At 46.3% G+C, this 20,046-nt stretch overlaps 1 protein-coding gene across 1 annotated transcript in view; it reads left to right on the top strand.

Annotated features, from left to right (window-relative positions):
• LOC125757836 (uncharacterized) overlaps positions 1-13,460 on the top strand; it is a 38,922-nt gene extending 25,462 nt beyond the window's left edge. Inside the window, exons 6-8 of the mRNA XM_049414036.1 lie at positions 5,225-5,511; positions 6,203-6,283; positions 13,088-13,460. Coding sequence (XP_049269993.1) covers positions 5,225-5,511; positions 6,203-6,283; positions 13,088-13,460 — 741 coding nt within the window. The remainder of the gene's footprint in view (positions 1-5,224; positions 5,512-6,202; positions 6,284-13,087) is intronic.
• The last annotated feature ends 6,586 nt before the right edge of the window (positions 13,461-20,046 follow it).

Genomic DNA, 20,046 nt, shown 5'->3' with positions numbered 1-20,046 from the left:
TATCCCCTTCATTTACCCATACTCCGAGGTACTTGTACTCGCTTACCGTCGGTATTTTTTGGCCCTGTATGAAGACCGCATGGTCTTCGTGATCATTGAATACCATCAATCCACATTTTGTTGCACTAAATCCTAGTCCTAGAGCCTCACATTCCCTTCCGCATATATCTGCCAGTCGCTGTATATCATCTTGACTGTCCGCAAATAAGACAATATCATCAGCATAAAATAGACCTGGAAGCTTCTGCTCAACCATCGTGCCGACCTGTTTGTGTGACAAATTAAACCCAATGTTGCTACCTTCTAGCGCTTTTTCCATCCTCACCATGTACAGCATGAATAACAGCGGGGACAAAGGACATCCCTGTCTCAGCCCCTTGCTAATTTCAACGCTATCCTTGCTACTTATTCCTTCCCATTCTATACAAACTGTATTTTCTCGGTACATTTCCCTCAAAAGCTGTATACAGTCGTCCCCTATGCCCACTTCTTTCAATATATCCCACAAAATTTCCTGCTTAACGTTGTCATACGCTCCGGTGATATCTAGATAAGCTACGTATAAGGGCCTGTTTTCTATTTTCGATATTTCTATACACTGGGTAAGAACAAACAGATTATCGTCTAACCGCCTGTCGATTCGAAATCCATTCTGAAGTTCTCCCAAAATATCATTTTGTTCTACCCACGCTTCTATTTTTAATTTTACTGCCTGCATCGCCAACCTGTATAGCACCGATGTAATGGTTAGCGGTCTATACGAGCGAATGTTATCCTTTTCTCCCCTGCCTTTATAGATTAAGTTCATTCTACTTTTTCGCCAACTGTCTGGTATTTCCCGCTCCTGTAAGCACTTTTCTACGGCTTTCAGCAGTGCTTCTTTAGTGTTATGTCCGAGTTCGTTAATGAGGCTGACGGGAACCCCATCTAAGCCCGGAGTAGTGCGCTTAGGAATTTTTCCTTCGGCCTTCTTCCAATTGAAATTCTCTAGTACTACATCTTCGTCAGTTGCACTCCTTTGCGTACTATTACCTACCGGGGGAATCCCCTGGGTGACCTTTTTAAACGAATCGGCTGTTATCTTTCGGATGTAACCTAGCGCTTCATGCCCTTCCAATTGATTTCCTCCTTCATCTACCAAACGTTGTTGCATTGTGACAGACTTCCTACCTAGCGCTTTTAGGTGGCTCCAAAATATCCTAGGCGCGGCCTTCTTCTTTTCGCGAATCTCTGTCATCCAGCGTTCACTTTCACCTTTAATTTTTGCCTCGACTAATTTCTGCACGATGGATTTTTGCTCTAAATATATTTCCCATATTTGGTTGACTTCGTCCTGTGGCCGCTTTTCTTTTTTTGCCTGTCTGTGCTCCCATGATGCCTCACGTCGCTTCTCGATCGCCTCCCGGATTTCTTTGTTCCACCAACTTTTTGGCTTTATCTTTCCTTTCCAACAAATAGTTTTCTTCTCTTTTTCCATTTCTTTTGTGATTATATGTAGCAGCTCACTATACTTCCAGTCTTTGCCTGGCAGTTCGTCTACTTTTTCTTCGACTCTTGCGACTACATTCGTTATTTGTTTGTCATTTAGATACAAGCTGCCAAATTTTGATTCTATGTTCTTATTTTCAGTTTTATATCCCATTTGTAATATTATGCGTTTATGATCACTACCCAAGCTGTTAATGCCTTCCTCGTCTATTCTCATCTCTCTAAGTTTGTCATATATTCCTTCTGTCATGAGACAATAATCAATGCTCGATTGCCTGTTTCCGACTTCCCACGTGATCTGCCCCTCACACTTCGGCCCCACGTTAACTATCTCAAGACTATGTTGCTCGCAGAGATCTACCAATAACTTGCCATTGGTGTCTGAATATCCGTCAAGGTCACGAATGTGAGCGTTCATGTCCCCTAGAAGGATTATTTCGGCATCATGACCAAATTCTTTAATATCGGTGCTTATGCATTTCACTATCTCCAGATTCTTTTCTCTGCAGTTATTCCCCGTCCACAAGTATGCTACACCTAGCCACGTTTTCTTTCCACCTACTGTGCCCGAAACCCAAAGGTGCTCTGAACACGTCTGCTTCACTCTATCCCATTTTGTTCTGCTATGAATTAACATTCCAACACCCCCACCTCTCCTTTCTGATGTGATCCTGTTACATCCTTCCCAAATATAATTGTCAATATGTGGTGGCTCTTCCAAGTCTCTAAGGTGTGTTTCTGTAACCGCATAAACACCTATCTGTTCCTTGTTTAACTGTCCCTCAATCTCTAACCATTTTTCCTTTTTTCTGCCACCCTGCATGTTAATGTAACTAATTGCAACACGCGCCTTCTCCCTTCTTTTACCTTTTCTCTGGTTTTTCGCTATACTGCCTGTCAAAGAGTCCCCCTGGTTGTTTTCCTCATTACAAGCTACCCTGGGCACCGAAGGGCCCGCGTGCCCCCCAAAAAAGCTACTGCGCGTCCCGCAAGTCGCCAACCCACCTCATGACCAAGCCTCCTATCGAAGTGTATTCCGTCTCTTTGAAAACCACCCCACCTGTGCACCTCTCTGTTTATTTCCACTACCTCGATGCCTTTCTCTCGACTCATATGCCATATCTCTTTGTTTGCGTCGACAACCGCTCTTTGCAGGTTGACGTCACGCACCGGTACCTCCGGTATTGTGCATACCACTATCTGCACCTGAGGGGAAATGGCGCGCATGTCATCTACCCCTTTCGCTAATGTGGTCGCTAGTTCGGCTGATTCTTCATTCAAGACGTCGTTTAGACCTCCCGCGATTATCACGAGGTTACGTCCATTAGCCTTAGTTGCGAGTTTTGCGCTAGCTTGTCTCATCACTGATCCCAGCCCATGTCCCGGGAACTTCCCTATTAAAACTCGTTTGTCGCCTCTCACCCTTTCCTTGACTGCTTCTGCGCATCTAACTAAATTCGAGTCCCCGGCGATTATCACGTGTTCCGACTTTTCTGCTGGACGCTCCCGCACCTGGCCACTGCCTTGGTTATTAGCGCGTGCCACTGCTGCTGTATTGTCCCCTCCCCTTCCCAAAACTACTTCGCGGAAGCTAGGTCCTGTGACCCTTGCACCTGTCTTTTCCAAACCTGTTTCCCCCTTCGCGTCTACCACTGTGGGGGTCGATGCCCCTCTGTTCCCGCTGTCGCTTGCTTCCTTGTTCGCCATGACTACCTTTGCTAACCCCTCCTCGGCTGACTTAAGCCTTTCCCCCATAGCCATCGTTTTTTCCCGCTCTGTCGCCAACGCATTTTCCAGCTCGGCGATTCTTACCATGAGCTCATTCTGGGCAGCCATCATTATTTCCATTTTCGCCTCTAACTCGCATTGCTTACACTTGGCGTCAGCTCCCTCTGTCTTCTCATCCGTACCAACCTCTATTTTCCATCCCATTTCGCACCCTGAACACTTTACGGTCTTTTTGACCATGGCTAGATCGTTCACACGGCGGATTAAATACACTTAAAGCCAAATGATATCACTAAACTCCGCAAGTATGCTACACTGCAAATCACATGTGTACCTTTCAGCCACGTGGTGTCGGAACAAACAAATAATAATAAAAAAAACAGGTAACTGTCACACAGGAAACAGTACAAAGTTGTAAGCCCTATTAACCTTCAATCTAGTGGCTTATGTACTCATATAACTAAAAAAAACAAGCTCGAATCATGCAAAAAAAAAAAAAAAAAAACTTATCTGACGCTGTCATTCCGGAGCCCACGATAAACATGTCCGTTCTCTAGCAGTCCGCGCGCGCGAGTCCCGTATACCCGTATACTCACAGCGCCATCTATTGTAACATTCATAAACTGGTATACTCACAGCGCCATCTATTGAGCAATTCATAAACTAGAAATGGCTACATACTACTACTACTACTACTACTGCTACAGAGGAGGGAACGACCCACACCCTAAGGAGCTTCGCCCTTAAAACAATTTTCAGTAAACCGATTAACTCGAATAATCGAGCGTTTCTGCGCCGAAAAAAAATGGGCATGACACAAAAGTAAACGTGAAGGTGTGTGATTTAACCGACATGGCAGAATGACGCGAACAATTTTTCCTCAAAAACAAGATCGTTTGCATAGAAAACAAACCTTACGCTATATCTGCACTTCCGAAGCAACGGGATTTCCTATGTACTGCAGGATTTCATTTTCAGATCTCTCCTGGCCGCCGTTAATGAAATAATAGGCGTCATGCCCCAGAGCAACATCGGAATCTTTGAGAGTAGGTCTTCTTGTTCGGTCGATGTAGTCAGTAATGATATTACATAAATTCACTGTAGCAATATTCATTATACCAGACCTACCATAGCCACAGCTTCAATGGCTTCCGTCTTCACAACAGCGGAAAGGCTCTGAAATTTTTAAGCAAAAGCAAGTTCACATGAAACTTAATTAAGCAGCAACACCATATTTGTTTGTTCTGAATAATTTAAGTCTTCAACTCTTGCTCAAGTGTTCCTGTCTTACACTTCTAGACACTGAGGTTAATGTCGCAAAGAAATACGGTTTACAAGGAGAGTAAAACAAGAAGGCGATACTTTATCTTTGTATATTTCACAAGAACTGCGTCAGTGGCATATCAGTGTTCCATTACAGAATAAAAGACACCATTGCACTTTTGCACCGCATATTTTATGGGATCAGACATAACTTGCGATATTTAGCCCGTGCTTATATTATTTGCTCTCTATTCTTTCACTGACAATAAAAAGTCTTGGTAATTGTCAATAATCAATGTCGAATTCATAAAGTCACGAGAAATTTGTACGTTAATTTTAACGTGCCGTCTTGAGCGATTGTTTTCTAATGCCCTTCTGTCTTGCGGACCGCACAGTCATGGCAAGATTGACGCCGTTGTCATGTCCCATAACAATGACTAGTAGGTGTTATGACCTAGATGCACGACTTCCGTTGTCAGCCTTGATTTAGGTGAATGCTTCCTATCTACCTGCATATTTATGGTCCGGGTCTTTAAATATATGTTTATTATAGAGAGTACAGCAAAATATAAAATTTTATTCCTTTCAAGTGCAAGAATCGTTACATTAGAAGTGACTGAACTGATAGGATAACCACACAGTAAACTGTAGCAAATATACACTGACGATTTCATTAATACCCAAAGAAATAAACTCTACTTCAAGCATAGAATGCAAAATCACAGGCACCGAAGCGACCGCGCAGGAGTCCCCGCGTGCCGAGTTCCGCGCCATGCACGCACTGATGGTGAGCAAGGGCAGCTTCCTGGTCAACTACATGGACATGGTGTCGCCGCGCGCCTTCGACGCCCTAATGGCCGGCACTGGCGTTCAGATCAGCACCGAGGTGGCCATTGTCGAGCACTACCGCGCTGCCTGCTCCAGCTCCGGCCGGCGGTTCCACATTGCCCGCGAACCGATCCTCGAGATGATGCTCACCTGGTACTCGAGCCGATCGCTTCCGACGTGCTTTCTCCGCCAGATGGAACTCAGGTGAGGGAAAACATTGTCATCTAAAGGTATCTGCGCGAGCTTAATATGAAAATGGCTGAGATAAACAAGAGGGGAGACTTGAGGTAAGGTACGGTCAGGTGTGAAAGGGCAGTGTACGCTTGGAGCATGTCATCATACGTCATCGGGCACTTGTAACTGCCCTCGTATGAAATGTAAATTTGTCGCACGTTTGATCTATCTATCTATCTATCTATCTATCTATCTATCTATCTATCTATCTATCTATCTATCTATCTATCTATCTATCTATCTATCTATCTATCTATCTATCTATCTATCTATCTATCTATCTATCTATCTATCTATCTATCTATCTATCTATCTATCTATCTATCTATCTATCTATCTATCTATCTATCTATCTATCTATCTATCTATCTATCTATCTATCTATCTATCTAAACCTTTTAAAACCTATGCTACGATATTATACGTATCCTAAACAACCCTTAACTTAACCATTACCTCCTCATTTTATATGAGTAAAAACTCACATAAAATATTACTTTTTACTTTTTATTGTGATTTCATAACATGGCTGGGGCAAATTCCGGCGTGGTTCTCGAGAAACATAATGTCGGAAGCTGCTGGCGCACTAAAAAGCGGTTTCTTGAGTTGCGGTCACACTACAACCGTCGGTGAAGTGTCAGATTTCACGAACTCCGTGCAGAACCATGTGGCTGACCGAGTCTGGCCTGCCGTTCTACCGGCGCGAGCGCTTCCTATCTAAGATTAGGAGCTGTGTCTTGAGGTATGTACGTGTCATGCGTAGCTACTGAAATCGACAGTCTGTCCATGAATTACCCTCGGTGGCAATATTTAGTGTTGTACATTGATTTTGTTTGCAACTGTACCAAGGACATTGCGTTCCAGTCGGGAGGTGTGTGGGAGTTTCTAAAGGTACTTATGTGGTGTAATAATGACTTATGAAATGGTTTCACTGCGCAGTATTTGGAGATGATACTTTACAAGATTTGATATTTTACATAATTTCATTGAGGACTTGGTACACATTCTTATATACAGCTTACTAAATATGCAGGACCAATCAAAGCCGTTTTAAAGAAGGCAAGGAAAATGACACTCATATAATCGGTGACAGCCCCTTTGGATAGCACACTGGCACTCATTCCGCTGATAATCTGGCTTCAAGCACCACAAATATTTTTACCATTCGCAGCAAATCGCTTGTTTTGCGAAATACTGGAAACAGTGATCGACGTACTCAGAGACCGCCCAGACCTGATGTTCCAGCGGGATGCCCCAATGGTAGCATAAGAAGCACCTGATTCCACCTTATATAATTTGTTTCTGTCCCACTGTCTCTGTTTCCAGTTTAGAACACGGACTTTGTGCCGCAGATACGTATATTGCTCATTCCCCTTCCCCCTTTTCCCACGCCCACACTGTCCCAGTCTGTGAAAAACACTGACGCAGGTATGAAACGCAGGAGTGCACCACTAGATCACGTTACCGCATAAGTCGCGTATGTCACAGAACTAGCTCGTACTTCATGAAACATATGAGTGAGCCAATGTTTTAACGCGATAGCGTTAGAGAGCTCGTGTCGCAGAAATTCCGTCGTCGGTGTCGGGACCGTTGGTTGTGAGCGAAAAATCATCCGTGAGCGAAAAATCGAGAAAGGAAATGGACAACTATGTCCATCTAGCGGAAAACATATCAAGCTAACGCCGCCTTTCCAGAGGAGGCGTTGATCAAGCAAACAGCAAACGCTAGATAACGTGCTGCCATCTGTGAGGCATTGTGAGACTCTTCATGGCCTCCGAGATGGCAAGCGCGCGGCGTATATCTTGGAGGCCATGCGACTCTTGCTTTAGATCAAAAACCTGTATGTACCATTCTCGCGCGCGCGTGTGTTTGTGTCTGTGTGCGTGTGTGTGTAACAATACACATTAATAAGTATGCACTTAGTGGTTGAAGTGCGCACCAGGGGCCGGATTTTGCTATTGCGTTCAACTCTTAAAGGCGAAGCTTAAGGGTCCCCCAATTTTTTTTTTCATTTTGCTTTGCAGGAATATTAGTCGTCAACATGTGTAAATGACTGAAGGTGTGTGTTAGGATACTTCCCTTTGCGTTAATGTAAATGAGAATTGGAGAATAAAAAAAAGTAGAGTGGTCGATAGGTAGAACTAGCTGTAGTGCCAATGAATGTTCTGCTCGTCAAATCCAGACGGCAAAATATGACTTTTTCTCTTTCAAAATGTCCCCGTAAAAGGGTATTGTGGACGGGAGAGCGGGGCGCAGGGAGGAGAGAGAGCGAACGGCGAGTGAAGGAGCGGCGAAGCACTGCACTTACCCTCTCCTACACTCTCTCGCACCGCATGCTCCGGTTGCTAGGGCGACGATAAGCGCGCGCGCCCGCAGCTGTTGCTATGGGAGAGGGTGGCGCGGACAACGCCGGATGCCTGACATAGCCCGACTAAGAAATGCATTCGCATTTAAAACAATCTGAAAAGCTAGCACGCCAAAGCTGTCTCTGTGAAAGGCTAATTTTTAGACTATTTTTCTGGTGACAGTGAGCAAGTGCGTGACACTATGCGTTAAAAAAAGTAAAAAAAAAAGAAAACCTACCAATAATGGTGCACTTAACATGAATGGAAAATTAGACTACTAATGTATTTCGCGAGCAATAGAAGTGCATTAATTTGACAGGAAATTTTAACTTTTAGGAGATAAAATGGAGCGACAACTTGGCCGAATTGTTGAAATTTGCATTCGATAGGGAAATAATATTCCATGGCTTTTATTGCACTTTTGGCGAACGAAGGCCACACACAACTCCGCAAGCCATTCAAAGAACGCTATATGTAGTTAAAAAAACTTACGGTTACTGTTATGTGATATGTATACACAGGCATATAAGGACACAACGGAAATGAAGCGGGAGCAGGCCGACAACTTCCATTTAGATGGGCACAACGCCTGCTTACTCTTTCTGTGGCGGGTTCTAGATAAAGGAAAGGATGTATTCATGTTGCATGCAGCGGGAATGCAGTTCAATTGTAGGGTGAAAATACAAGCACAAACATTCGTAAATTTAAAAAAGGAAAAAGGCGTCATTTTCCTTAAAAAAAAACAACTCTCTTGAATGAAGAAAATACGTCAAGCACGACCCGTCGTGCTTTTCGTTTTCTCTTCCACAGTTCTTAATTAATACTGGAGCAGTGTGTGTCGACACACCAACATATGGTTATGAGGCAAGCTGAAGAAAAGTACTGCCGATTAATTGGATCCGGTAACCTCTTGCACGGCATCGGAACTCCACAGGCGACTTCATTATACATTTAAGCTTGAAACATAGGAAGGCCTTGAGTAGTACCCCACTCTTAGAGTGCTAGAAATGGAGCTGAGAACTGGTAGAGTGTACTAGAATATTTTGAGTGGCGCAACCAAAGCCGGCGCACCATGCAAACCGGTGTCCCCTCTTTTGAAGAAAGTAGCGGCGGCGCTGGCGTCGTATAATCTTGAAGACGGCCGGGGACGCGACACGCGTAATTGAAGGAACGCGCGCGTACCCTCTTGCCCGGCCGCGCCGAGGAAAGTTGGCATGTGCCGACTCGCTTGCGTTCGCGTCTGCGAGTTGCGCCGCGCATCAGTGACCAAAATAAAAAAAAAAGGAACAGCGTTTAAATCACTGCTACGCGCTCGGGTGCAAGACTGTGTACGCCCGCATGAACCAAGGCCGCAAGATATCGCTTTTTAAAGCTCCAAATTAGTGTGTGTCGATGCGCGGAGAAAACGTCCGTCAAGGCACCATACTCCCGATGATAAAGAGCGACAAATTGTGTGTGGGAAAGAAATTTCTGCCGACTTAACAAGCCCCTCGGTGCCGATTGCGCTGTGTGTGAATTTGAGCCTCACTTCATCAAGGGAGATTATACGTGCATGTAACTAACCGAGCGGAAGTTCGAGCGCCGAGAGGAAAGCCGGCTATTCCACCCACTGATCTCTACTAGGAGGAGCTGGATGGCGCATCGCGCACGCGGGCGTGAAGCCACCGGAAGCCGCCGTTTTTGTCCCGGAAAAGAGCTTTTCTCTTCTTTTTTTAAAGAAATACCTGCTTGTAGCGCAGTAAACTGTACGAATCGACCGGAAAAGTCGTCAGGGAAGACATTTCACGCGTAAGTACCTCAAAGTTGCATTACTTTTTACGCATTTTGTACGTTGCAGCACTCCGCCGTATTCGGACGGTGTCGGCACGGCGTCTGTCATCTTTCGTGTAGCGTTCATCGGCGTCTAAAGTGAGGCGTAATCGCAGAGTTTGAAAAAATAAAAAATAAAAACGATCGTAACAATAGCTGGCACCCGAGAATATTTGAATTGCGCGACTGAGACGCACAGAAGACGCCGGCTTCCGGGACAAACAGGGCACCTTCCGGTGGCTTCACAAGCGCCCGCCTCGCAGAGCGGGGATGCGCCGTCCAGCCTTTTTAATGGAGGTCAGTGATTCGACCCTACGCGGTGCCGACAATTTTACCGAATGCACAGTCATATCTCTCCAAGACAACACCGGCACCGCGGCCTCGGACAAAACGGAGCCAGCTTGCGTCTGACGATTACAGTGAAAGGAAACGACGTCACCCGACGAATGTTCAACAGTCGCTACTGCGAAGGCGGTGAAAGGGGGGTGTGGTCGTCGGCTTTGCTTCTGAGCAAGCCGCCTCCTAGTTATTTTAAAACAGCGCACAAACGGGACATGAAAGGTACCACACTACCGCACAAACGGGACACACATGTCCCGTTTGTGCGCTGTTTTAGAATAACTATGTGTACGTACCAACAAGCCCACCTAGCCACCGTATTGAAGTTCAAGCCGCCTCCGTTGAAGACCTGCACAAATTCGCCGTTCCATTGACGTCGTGGGCAGTGCGTGAATTCCCTGAGCTTAACGGTGTATACGTTGCGTGCAAGTTCAAGCTATGCTTAGAGCAAATTTCAAGAAACGGCAGGCTAACAACAGCGTTTTCTAGAACTGCATTATTGTCGCGCTTCACCACAGCACGACAATGTACAATCATCTTGCGCGTCGAAAAAAAAAAAAGAAAAATGAAAAATTAAAAAAGAAAATCAGCAGTTCTGTGTACGAATACAACAGATGAGCGAAGCTCCGTAGACATGGAACGCGTTCTGAAACTGTTTATTTGCGCTGCGCGACGCGCGCCGTGTTTTTCATTTTTCTTGCGCCGCGCGCGGCGTTTCACTTGGCTTTTCGCGCCGGCGCCGCATCTAGAGCTTTGACGGCGGGGTGCGGGCCTAAGAAGCGTCGCTCAAAAAAAAAAAAAAACTTCCAGTTTGCCAGGGGCTCGCACGGCGCATATTTGTTACAGCCGGCACGTTAATGTAGTTCAGTTGCGATGGAGCGTCCATTTCTACGTTCTTTTTGTTTTATCTCACCGGCTCTGAAACGCATCGCAAGCAGCCGCCTGCAATGCCGGGGGACCCTTTCAAGAGTAGTCGACTGCAGCGCCGCCGCTATTTTCTACACAAAATGGGCCGCTCCACGGCAGCCGGTTGCGCCACTCAAAATATTCTAGTACACCCTAGAACTGGTATATACTTGCAGGGAACGTTCAGCCCGAAGCGAGGTTATAGTGTACTAGAATATACTGGGTAGTGGGGTCAGGAGAGGGCGCGTTCCATGCGATCCCGTGAAGCGACGACTGTTGACAGGTCCCGGATGTATGTGGTGGCGCTGCGGTAGCGTGGGCTGTATGCCTGGCACTCGCGGTACAGTACCAGCAGCTTGCTTTGGCTGCTCTTGCAGTGTTACCGGTGTTGTTTGCGTCGCTGTGTCGTTGTGTTGTGCTCCGTGCCCTCGCTTTCTTCACTGGGAAAAGAGAGATGCAATGCCTGGCCGCAAGCGTCAACGCCATTGCTTCGATTCTCGGTGTAAAACGGGATATCAGTGGACGAAAGGAGCGCAGCCGTCATTCTTCGCATTGCCGATGTTTTTGACTGTAGTGAATTGCCTCGCATTTTACAATTTGGCAAGCACTGTTAGAACAGGCAATGCCGACACCAAAGAGGCCGTCAGTTCCTTGCTCGATGCTTGTGATGCTTACACTACTGAAACTGACATTGACAAACTCATCGAGTCGGGTAACCTTTCTTTAGCAGAACAGAAACTGCATCGTATTTCTCCAGAACAGAGTGGTTACGTCGTAGAAAAGAGTGATGACAGGCTCATTAATTACATGGCTGGGTATTTAGCGCGCAAGTTTATCTCTCGTAATGACTGTGTTCAATGCAAAGACTTGCTTTTGCGAAGACCAAGTGATATGTCTGAAGATGATGAGTTCATAGCTATTTGTGACAAAGGAAGGTTGATTTATCCATCACGTGTGCTTTTCTTAACAGTAAGGAATTTGGAGAACATGTTCACGACTTTCTTCAGCCACGAGAAGCTATGCAGCAACCGTATATTTGATTTTATGTTGTTGGGTAACTCTGAGATTTCATATGGTGTAGGATGCAGTGAGCACTCCTAAGTGCTTACAGCCAGCATTGTCAAGTTCTATGTCTTCACAAGGCTTCACTTTTATGTTAAAGGCTTTAATGAGTCACGGGAAGCACGCAGGAAGAACTTTCATGCAAAGTTGAGTAAATGCTCGTAGTTCTAGTTCCGGCCTATGTCTCGTGACTAAATTTGAAGGAGTGCTGTCTAAACACAATTTAATGCTGTACATTTGAGAACTGCAAACATCTGCATAATTTGGAATAAACTATTGGTATCTCCGCAAAAGTTGTTCTTTTTTATTTAGTCATGTTAAGAGCACGCACACAGCTTTTTCCAGCCCAACGCTTTCATTTCTTCTGTGGGCAGCAAGATCTGTTGAAAAATTGCTCAACAGACAACAGCACAATGCACCCAGCAAATTCGAACCTCAATACAAGGTCGCATCGACCGGTGTTTGTCCTTAGCGAACCTTGAAACAGGTTAGTAGTTTATTCGCAAAGACAAACGGTGTACCTTAACTAATACTTTTTTAAAATATTTTATGACTCTTGACTTCACGAATGGACAAAATTGCAGATCTTGGAACAGTCATTCACGTAGTTGAAGCTTTAAAATAAATTGTCACGTTTTTGACAATCACTTACGGAACGATGTAAAAATAAAACGAATAGGAGCGCGGTGATTTTCACTTCAATAAATTGTAATTTATGATGCTGCAAGACCAAACTGGGCTAGATTAAAAAATCGACTGTTCCCTGTTGACCGCTCGGAAATCTCAGTAACGTTTCCTGCGTATGGTAATGATTGTTTAATGTAGTGTGCGCTTTACACGACGCAACGCCACCGGGCTAAATTTTGGCATATCAGCATCGCGATCGAAGCAGCTGAAATGTACGCAGTAGTAGTCGCATTTCCACGAGTGCTATGTTGCATGCTGAACAGTTTTGCTAGCCGCTACCACATCTACGTATGCCATAAAATTCCGGTGGGCAGCGGTAACTATTTACAGGGCACGCACCGAAATACGGAGCGACGATTCAGAGCTGCGATGCAGCGGGTACCACCAGTTTCTTACAGCCCATGCTCTGGTGGCGCCATCTCGTGCGGTCAACGTGACAAGCGTCGCTCTCGGGGACTCCCTGAGCCCACTACCCAAGATATTCTAGTACACTATAGCGAGGTGCAGGAGCATGAGGCATTGTCGGTGCGTGACGTCAAGGCGGCCTTCTACATGCCCCTGGCGCTGGTGGCGGCAGCGATGGTCGCCTTCGCGGCCGAGCTGCTCGTGGCTGCTCGTTGTCGAGAAGTCCTGGCGTCTTCACAAAAAGTGCCCGGTTCTGCGACTCGGCGCGGACGAAAGGAGGCCTGGAATCATAGAAACCGTGCCACTGCACCATCAGTCACCGGCAACGCGTCTCGCGTCGTTGTGCATCTTGAAAATATTATCTGATTTTATATGCGTTCTTCTTGTTGTTGTTCACAGGTATTTGCTCACTTTTCCCCCTTCGGATGACTTCGGGTAACGGATAAGATGAGATGAAACATGAAAGGAAGAAAGGGGTAATAAGGGTTCCGTATTGATTATTATACAGAATAGGTGCTCATTCTTGAAGTAGCACGCGCGAGACGAAGCCTGGTGTCCTTGGCTGGAGCCTTAGTCATAGCTTGCTGGTGGCCGCGGCTGTTACGCGCCTAGGTAATGCGGTATGAGCGACGCAACTGCCCATTGTCTGGGGCCGAAGTGCAGCGGTGAAAATATGTGCTAGCGTACCCCTTGATATACGTCGAAGGTGAAGAGCTAGCAGTGGCGTCCTGGGGTGCTATGCATTTTACGATAATTCAATGGGAAGCGCTTTACTGTTTGAAGCGAGATCGGGTTGCCTTAGAACGGATAGTTATAAAGCGAGGTTCAGTAAAGAAGACGAACAATGCACGTGCTGCGGGGAAGATAAGGAAACGGCGGAGCATGTTCTGATTGAAAGTGGAGACATCAACCCAGGTGTACGTTTGGGCACGAGCCTACATGACGCCTTGGGTTTTAGAGACAATGGAAAGCTGAACACACCCGCGATTGAAATAAGTAAGAGACGGTTAGAGTATTGGTGGCAGAAAACTAGAGAGAAAGGACAAAAATAAATATTGGAAAAAAATGAGGACATTTTGCCGTAAAGGGCAGAGAACGGAGATGAAAACTTAAGTTTCCTTTTTTTTTTCTGGAGTAAAATAGTTTTAATTGAAGTAAAGACACTAGGCCAGCGCTAAGAAAAAGAAGAATAAAGGGTTTTTTTTTGTCGAGCCTGGTGGCACACTTGTCACCGCCCCGTTATAAAGGGGACGCTCATAGCATCCATCCATCCATCCAGGACGGCCCGAGTTTGGCGAAACTCGGGATCTTTTCGAGCTATGGCGACGCCCCCTTTTGAACGAGCTAACAGTACGAGAAGGTGAAATCCATCCCCTAGCGCGCGCCAAATCGTGCTAAGGCCGAGCTAATTAGGCCAAGTTTTACTAAGACCCCGCTAATGAAGCCGTGTAAAGCTAACAACAAGATAACTAAAATCCTGCTAATTAACACGGCGCTATTAGGAAGCGTGTAATTAAAACCAAGATAATCAAGACCTTAATTACTCATCAAGATCGTGTTAATTATGATCGTGCTAATTAGGATTATGCTAATTAAATCTGCACTATTCAGGACCTTGCAAATTAAACCTGAGTAATTAATGCAGTGGCAATTAAAACATTAAGAATTAAAACAGGACTATTCAATATCATGTTAGTTAAGACCTACGTAATCAATAGCACCAATATTGAGACCGAACTGACCCGGTCATTACTCTGGAGCATACCAAGCACACTGAGTAGACGAGCCACGCAAAAATCTGGAAGAAGCTAGGTTATCACAAGCTCCTCCGATGGACCCAGCCTTCCACAAGTAGTGCAAGCTGACCAAATTATTTTATTTTCAAATAGGCTGCTGAGTAACGTCCAGCGCATGAAACACTTGACAGGCACACCGGCATTATGACAGTGACGAGTTGAACTGGGGCATTTTCAGAATCAACGAGTTTGCGCCCGAGTTCGCGCGTCAATCAATTTTATTGACAGACGCCCGCGGCGAAGATCGGGTCCGCCCACCGCGTTTGCTCTTGCGGAGGAGCAGTGCTCACGCCGCAACGCCAGCGAGCGGCACGATTCGCATATGAGCTTAACCGCACAGACTATGCACACACGCACGAAGAACTACAAGGTATATCATCACATGGCTACGATGTCTCGCATTCACTTTTACCGCACTCATGACGTACCAATCACAGATATGAAGCAAGCGCCCCTGGTGGGATTTGCGGCAAGAAATGTTACTATTTACTTGTTTGTGAAGACCTTGTTTCTACCGCTTCGCTACTACAGAAAAATATTCAGACGTGTAATGTAAGTATAGCAGTAACCTGTCCATTTATTTATCTGTGATATTCCCGGTAAGCGAAACGAGCTGCACCAGAGTGCTCCGTGTGCGCCCTTGTTGCCTTCAAGAGTGGAAATTTCTATGCTGCAGGTGGAACGAAAGAATTTTCCGAAACAGGACAAACGCCAACGAAGACGCCCGTGGAAGGCGCGATGATCAGTTGGCAAAAAGATAGCGCGACAATCACGCTGACGTCGCTGCACCGTCAAAATGTTGACTGAGTTGCGGCGCTGACGCGTTCGCACGCGCTGTTCTCTTGATGTCACAAACGAGCGCGTTCTTAAAGCGCGCGCGGCCGCTTTCGAACGGCTGCGAGATAAAACGGCGCGAGCCGCTCGCCCAAGAAGCGCGAACGACGAAAAAACAAGCATAAAAAGATGCCGAAGCGCCGCATCCTCCTCGCCCACTAGCAGTCTCAGATCAAACGCCCGGCAAAGCCTAGATATTTCTAGAGGGAGGGGGTGACGCATCGCGGAGCGATGCCGCCGCGATTCGAACCTACAAGAAAGCTCTCGCCCTTTCCCTAGCTTTGGCTGTGCTACACGCCGGAGAACGCTCCCGACGTTTCTAGAACCCTGGGGAGAGGAGATAAAGGCGTGCGACGACGATCAGCCTGTCAGGAGGAGTGGGTGAGTCAGTCGGCCCGGATATGGTAAAGTAAGCTGAGTGTGGCTCCGTCAGCCAAAGAAGACGTGTTTATGATGGTGTGCGGTCAGTCGATCGTCGATCTGGAAGAATTGGAGGACGACGCCGTGTGAGCCGTGACAAGTTACGACGACGGTTTAACTACGACGATCAACGCTGGAGCTGGCGTGAGTGTTTCCTAGAAGAGAAGCATTCAAGTACCGTCCAAGAGTTGTGGACTGGATACGCCATTGTATATTCAGGACTTTAACTGTCCTTGAATAGTTGTATGCATGAGATTGCATTTGTAGCGCGTGATCTGTTCGTTCAGTTCCCGTTGTGTTAACACCATCTGAGTTCAATTGTGAAGTTGTAACTGGTACCAGCCGAGGGTGCATGTGTTTGCGATATTCGTATTGCCTTAACTGTGAATATATTTAGTTTGTGTTATTGACTCTCGGCTCTGACTCGGTCTTTGGACCACAACTGGCGTTCGTTGGCGCACTAAAAGGACCAACTCTAATTTGTCCGCGCTTTCGTGGTGCGTTTTCGGAGGGCCGTGACGCGAGCCCTTGGAATCCGCCCGGCGATTGCCAACCCGATTACGGGATAAGTGACACTTGAAAACCGTCGCAAATGCCGCACACGCGTTTGTGACACCATGCTCGTTCTTGTAGCCCTTTTTTTATGCTGCTATCGCGTGCTCCGCAATGTTTTCCTGTCTTGACCACCGTAATGCGAGCTCGGGGCAAACTCGTGTGCCCGAGAAGGTCGGGCCATCCTGCATAGCACCCCTGGCCTATATATTTATTCGCAGGCTAGCAGCATTGGCTAGCACTGGGTAATGTGGACTGCTACTGCCTAAATATTGGCCTGTGTTGACTATATAGTGTTCAGTGCCGATTAGTGTTTGCTCGTGTTGCTTAAAGGGCACTGACATGAAATTTCAAAACTGAGATGTGTCCTTCATTCGATTGCTCGGTATGCATAGGTATTTTTGACCAAATTTGAATGGCGTCCGTCACCTGGCAGTTGTTTTGTTTCGAGGGCAAACAGCGTACCAAAACTCAACGGGGCGTTCAGCACCGTGCGACATCGACACTATTGCGACGTGTTCGGTGTGACACATGCCATCCTGAGTGACGATGCGCTAGAAGAGTTGACGCCGACAATCCGCCGCTTCGAATTATTTGTCGTGTGCTCGCCAGCCAGCATGTCGGAGAATCGTTGTGCGCTGCGTTCGTGTTGTTCGAAGCGCGGGAACAGAGTGCCGTTCCATTACACGTACGGCACACGTCAACGCAACCACAAGCTATCAAAGTGGAGTAGGTTAGAGATAAATATTATCGAGTAACAGGTAACACGCAGGTAGCGTTAACAGAGAATAGACAGGTATAGTTTATCGGGCTTAGCGCAATAGCGGCCTTAGGGGGACCGAAATGCGCATGCGCAGTACGCTAAACGATTCGTGCGTTTACCGTACGAGCGCTACTTTTCAGATTTAGCGTTACCTTGTTTGCGTGGTTAACGTAGTGTACGTAAAAGATGGCCGTGGTTTTGGACGCCCGCTTCGAACTAAATTTAGCGTTGATTTGGACGGTTCCATTTCATTCATAGCAAACGACTGTGTAAAATGACTTAGCTTGCCTTCAGGTAGCTTAGCTTCGACGACCGAGTGGTACGGATAACATGGCGTAGTTTTAGGGGCGAAGCTCCTTAAAGCGGCACCCGTTCGTCCCTCGTAGTGCGTAACCAGTCGTAACGCTAGTACCAGATCCTGACCTCAAAGGTGGTGCCGGTGGGAGATTTCTCCAGTGCGTTGTTGAACAATAAAAAATTCGCAGCGTGCGCGTTAACTAAAAGCCGAATTCTTCTGTCTCTCATTCCCCATTAGCAGCCATTGGCATGTTCCAGTAGGAAACGTTAGTAGAAGTGGAAGTGGAAGTGTTAGCTAAAAGCCGACTTCTTCTGTCTCTCATTCCCATTAGCAGCCATTGTTTACCTCCAAAGTAGTGCCTGGTGAGATTTCTCCTGTGCGTGATTAAACAATAAAAATTTTGTTAAAAACGCCGTTGATTGATGAGATAAACCAATGAAAGACACCAGATGTCTTCTAAAAGCAAAACGAAAAGACGCCAGCTGCTTAACGAAAGACGCCAGATGTTTTCTAAAGCAATGGTTTTCTAAACAATGAAAATTCACAGCGTACATGTAAAATTAAAGTGAGCTGCAAGTCGTCATAACTCATCGAACCTTTAGTATAAACGCGCCCGATCTCACGTCGGTGATGATGTACTGGGCAGAATTCACGGAAGATTCACGGTTTACCGATGAACCTCCGCAGCTTCGCCCACTCATCATCATTCACTCCGTGGATATGCTGTGATTTTTTTTGACATCGCTTCTCATTTTGAACGTCCCTAGGTCTAACCACAAGATCGGTTGTAAACAAATCTGCAACATGAAAATGTTCGCTTTTGTTGCGTGGTTCATATTTATTTGCTTTTATTGCTACTAAAAAAAAAGTAGTCGTATTGCTGCGTGCGGGTATACAGGCGAGCATTCTTAGTTTTTTTTTTCCTTTTTGTTTAATGCATTGACCCTCTGCTAGGTGACTCCGCCGTCACAGCTTGTTCGCGTAAACGCTATCCCGCTAAACTGAAGCGCGCTGTCCGCAACGAATGTTTGTGCTACGGTAATGCTATTCCCTTAACCTCCGCTGTCACGCAAACGCTATGCTATAACTGTCTAATTTTACTTCTTTGCGTTAGCGTAATACCGGATTACTGGAGCCGTAAATGTGCCGGATTACTGCAGGATTACTCTTACCGGATTACTGCAGCCGTCCTCGTTCTTTATTGCGCTGTTTTTCCCCAGCTAAGCATGTACCAACTCGCCCAAATCAAAGTCTTCCTCGAGAACATTTATTATACAATGGGCCCTTTTCTATCTGGAAATGTTCGCTCCGACCTCGCTATTACGTGCGCGAACCTGATCACCATTTCCACTTGCCAGTCAAGGGTGATAACCTACTGCATCAAGCGAAAACTAGTTCCAAACGAAGACCAAGCGCTCTTCGGCTTAGTTAGGCCGTCATGGGGCCATTGCAGACGCGTATGCAAAATACTGAAGTCCGAGTATTGGAGACCAGTGCGCCTGCTCCATGATTGGCTTCGTGTTCTCGTGGTAATAGGGGAATCGCCATGGAAGGAAGCAAAACGCCTGGAAGAATTGAAGCGGCAAGCTACCGCTTCAACTGAGTTCCTTTGGCATCGAGCCCTTTCATCTCTTCGAGTTCGGGAAAACAAGACAAGTATCCACAGCAGCAGCGTGTCTGTTCTTGGAAACGTCGACGTTCCAGACGATGCCATGAAAGTGTTGAACAAAGGGCCAAAGTTCCGTGCTCCACCTTCTGTCAGACGTCAGAGTATGCTGGCCATGGTCCGGCAGGTTGCTGACCGGTGTGGTGAACAAAGGAGAGAGAGCGCCATTGTGGACGGTGTAGAGTGTTTGAAACGATGCTCTGCCGTCTACACCATGAAGAAGCCGCCTCTTCAAAAAGTGTCCAGCACCCTCAAGGATCGCGGCATCGTTCTGCTTCAAGCTCAACAACGTTGCTTGTTGGGCGAGTTGGAACAAGTCAATCATAATGGTATTTAGCGCAAACACTAGACAGCAGACAAAGTAGAGGACGAGGACGCAGCGCATTCTTCCAACTAAAATTTATTCGAAAACGAACACACACTTATACGGACCAGGTGACCAAAGAAAAAAGAGAAGAAAAAGAACAAACCTGAGAGCAAAAGGAAATGTATATACAACCAAAAATATGCCCGCTTGGAAAAAAATAGCAAGTCAGCGCTATGCCGTGGTACCGCCCCCATAACTACGTCGCGACAGAAACAAAAGTTCCTTGTCGGAAAGGTGCAGTGATGGCATGCTTACG

This window comes from Rhipicephalus sanguineus, chromosome 3 (assembly GCF_013339695.2).
Source record: "Rhipicephalus sanguineus isolate Rsan-2018 chromosome 3, BIME_Rsan_1.4, whole genome shotgun sequence".
Classification (NCBI taxonomy): Eukaryota; Metazoa; Arthropoda; class Arachnida; order Ixodida; family Ixodidae; genus Rhipicephalus; species Rhipicephalus sanguineus.
Note: the sequence above shows the minus strand (reverse complement) of the source record. Positions and strands in the feature narration are given on the sequence as shown.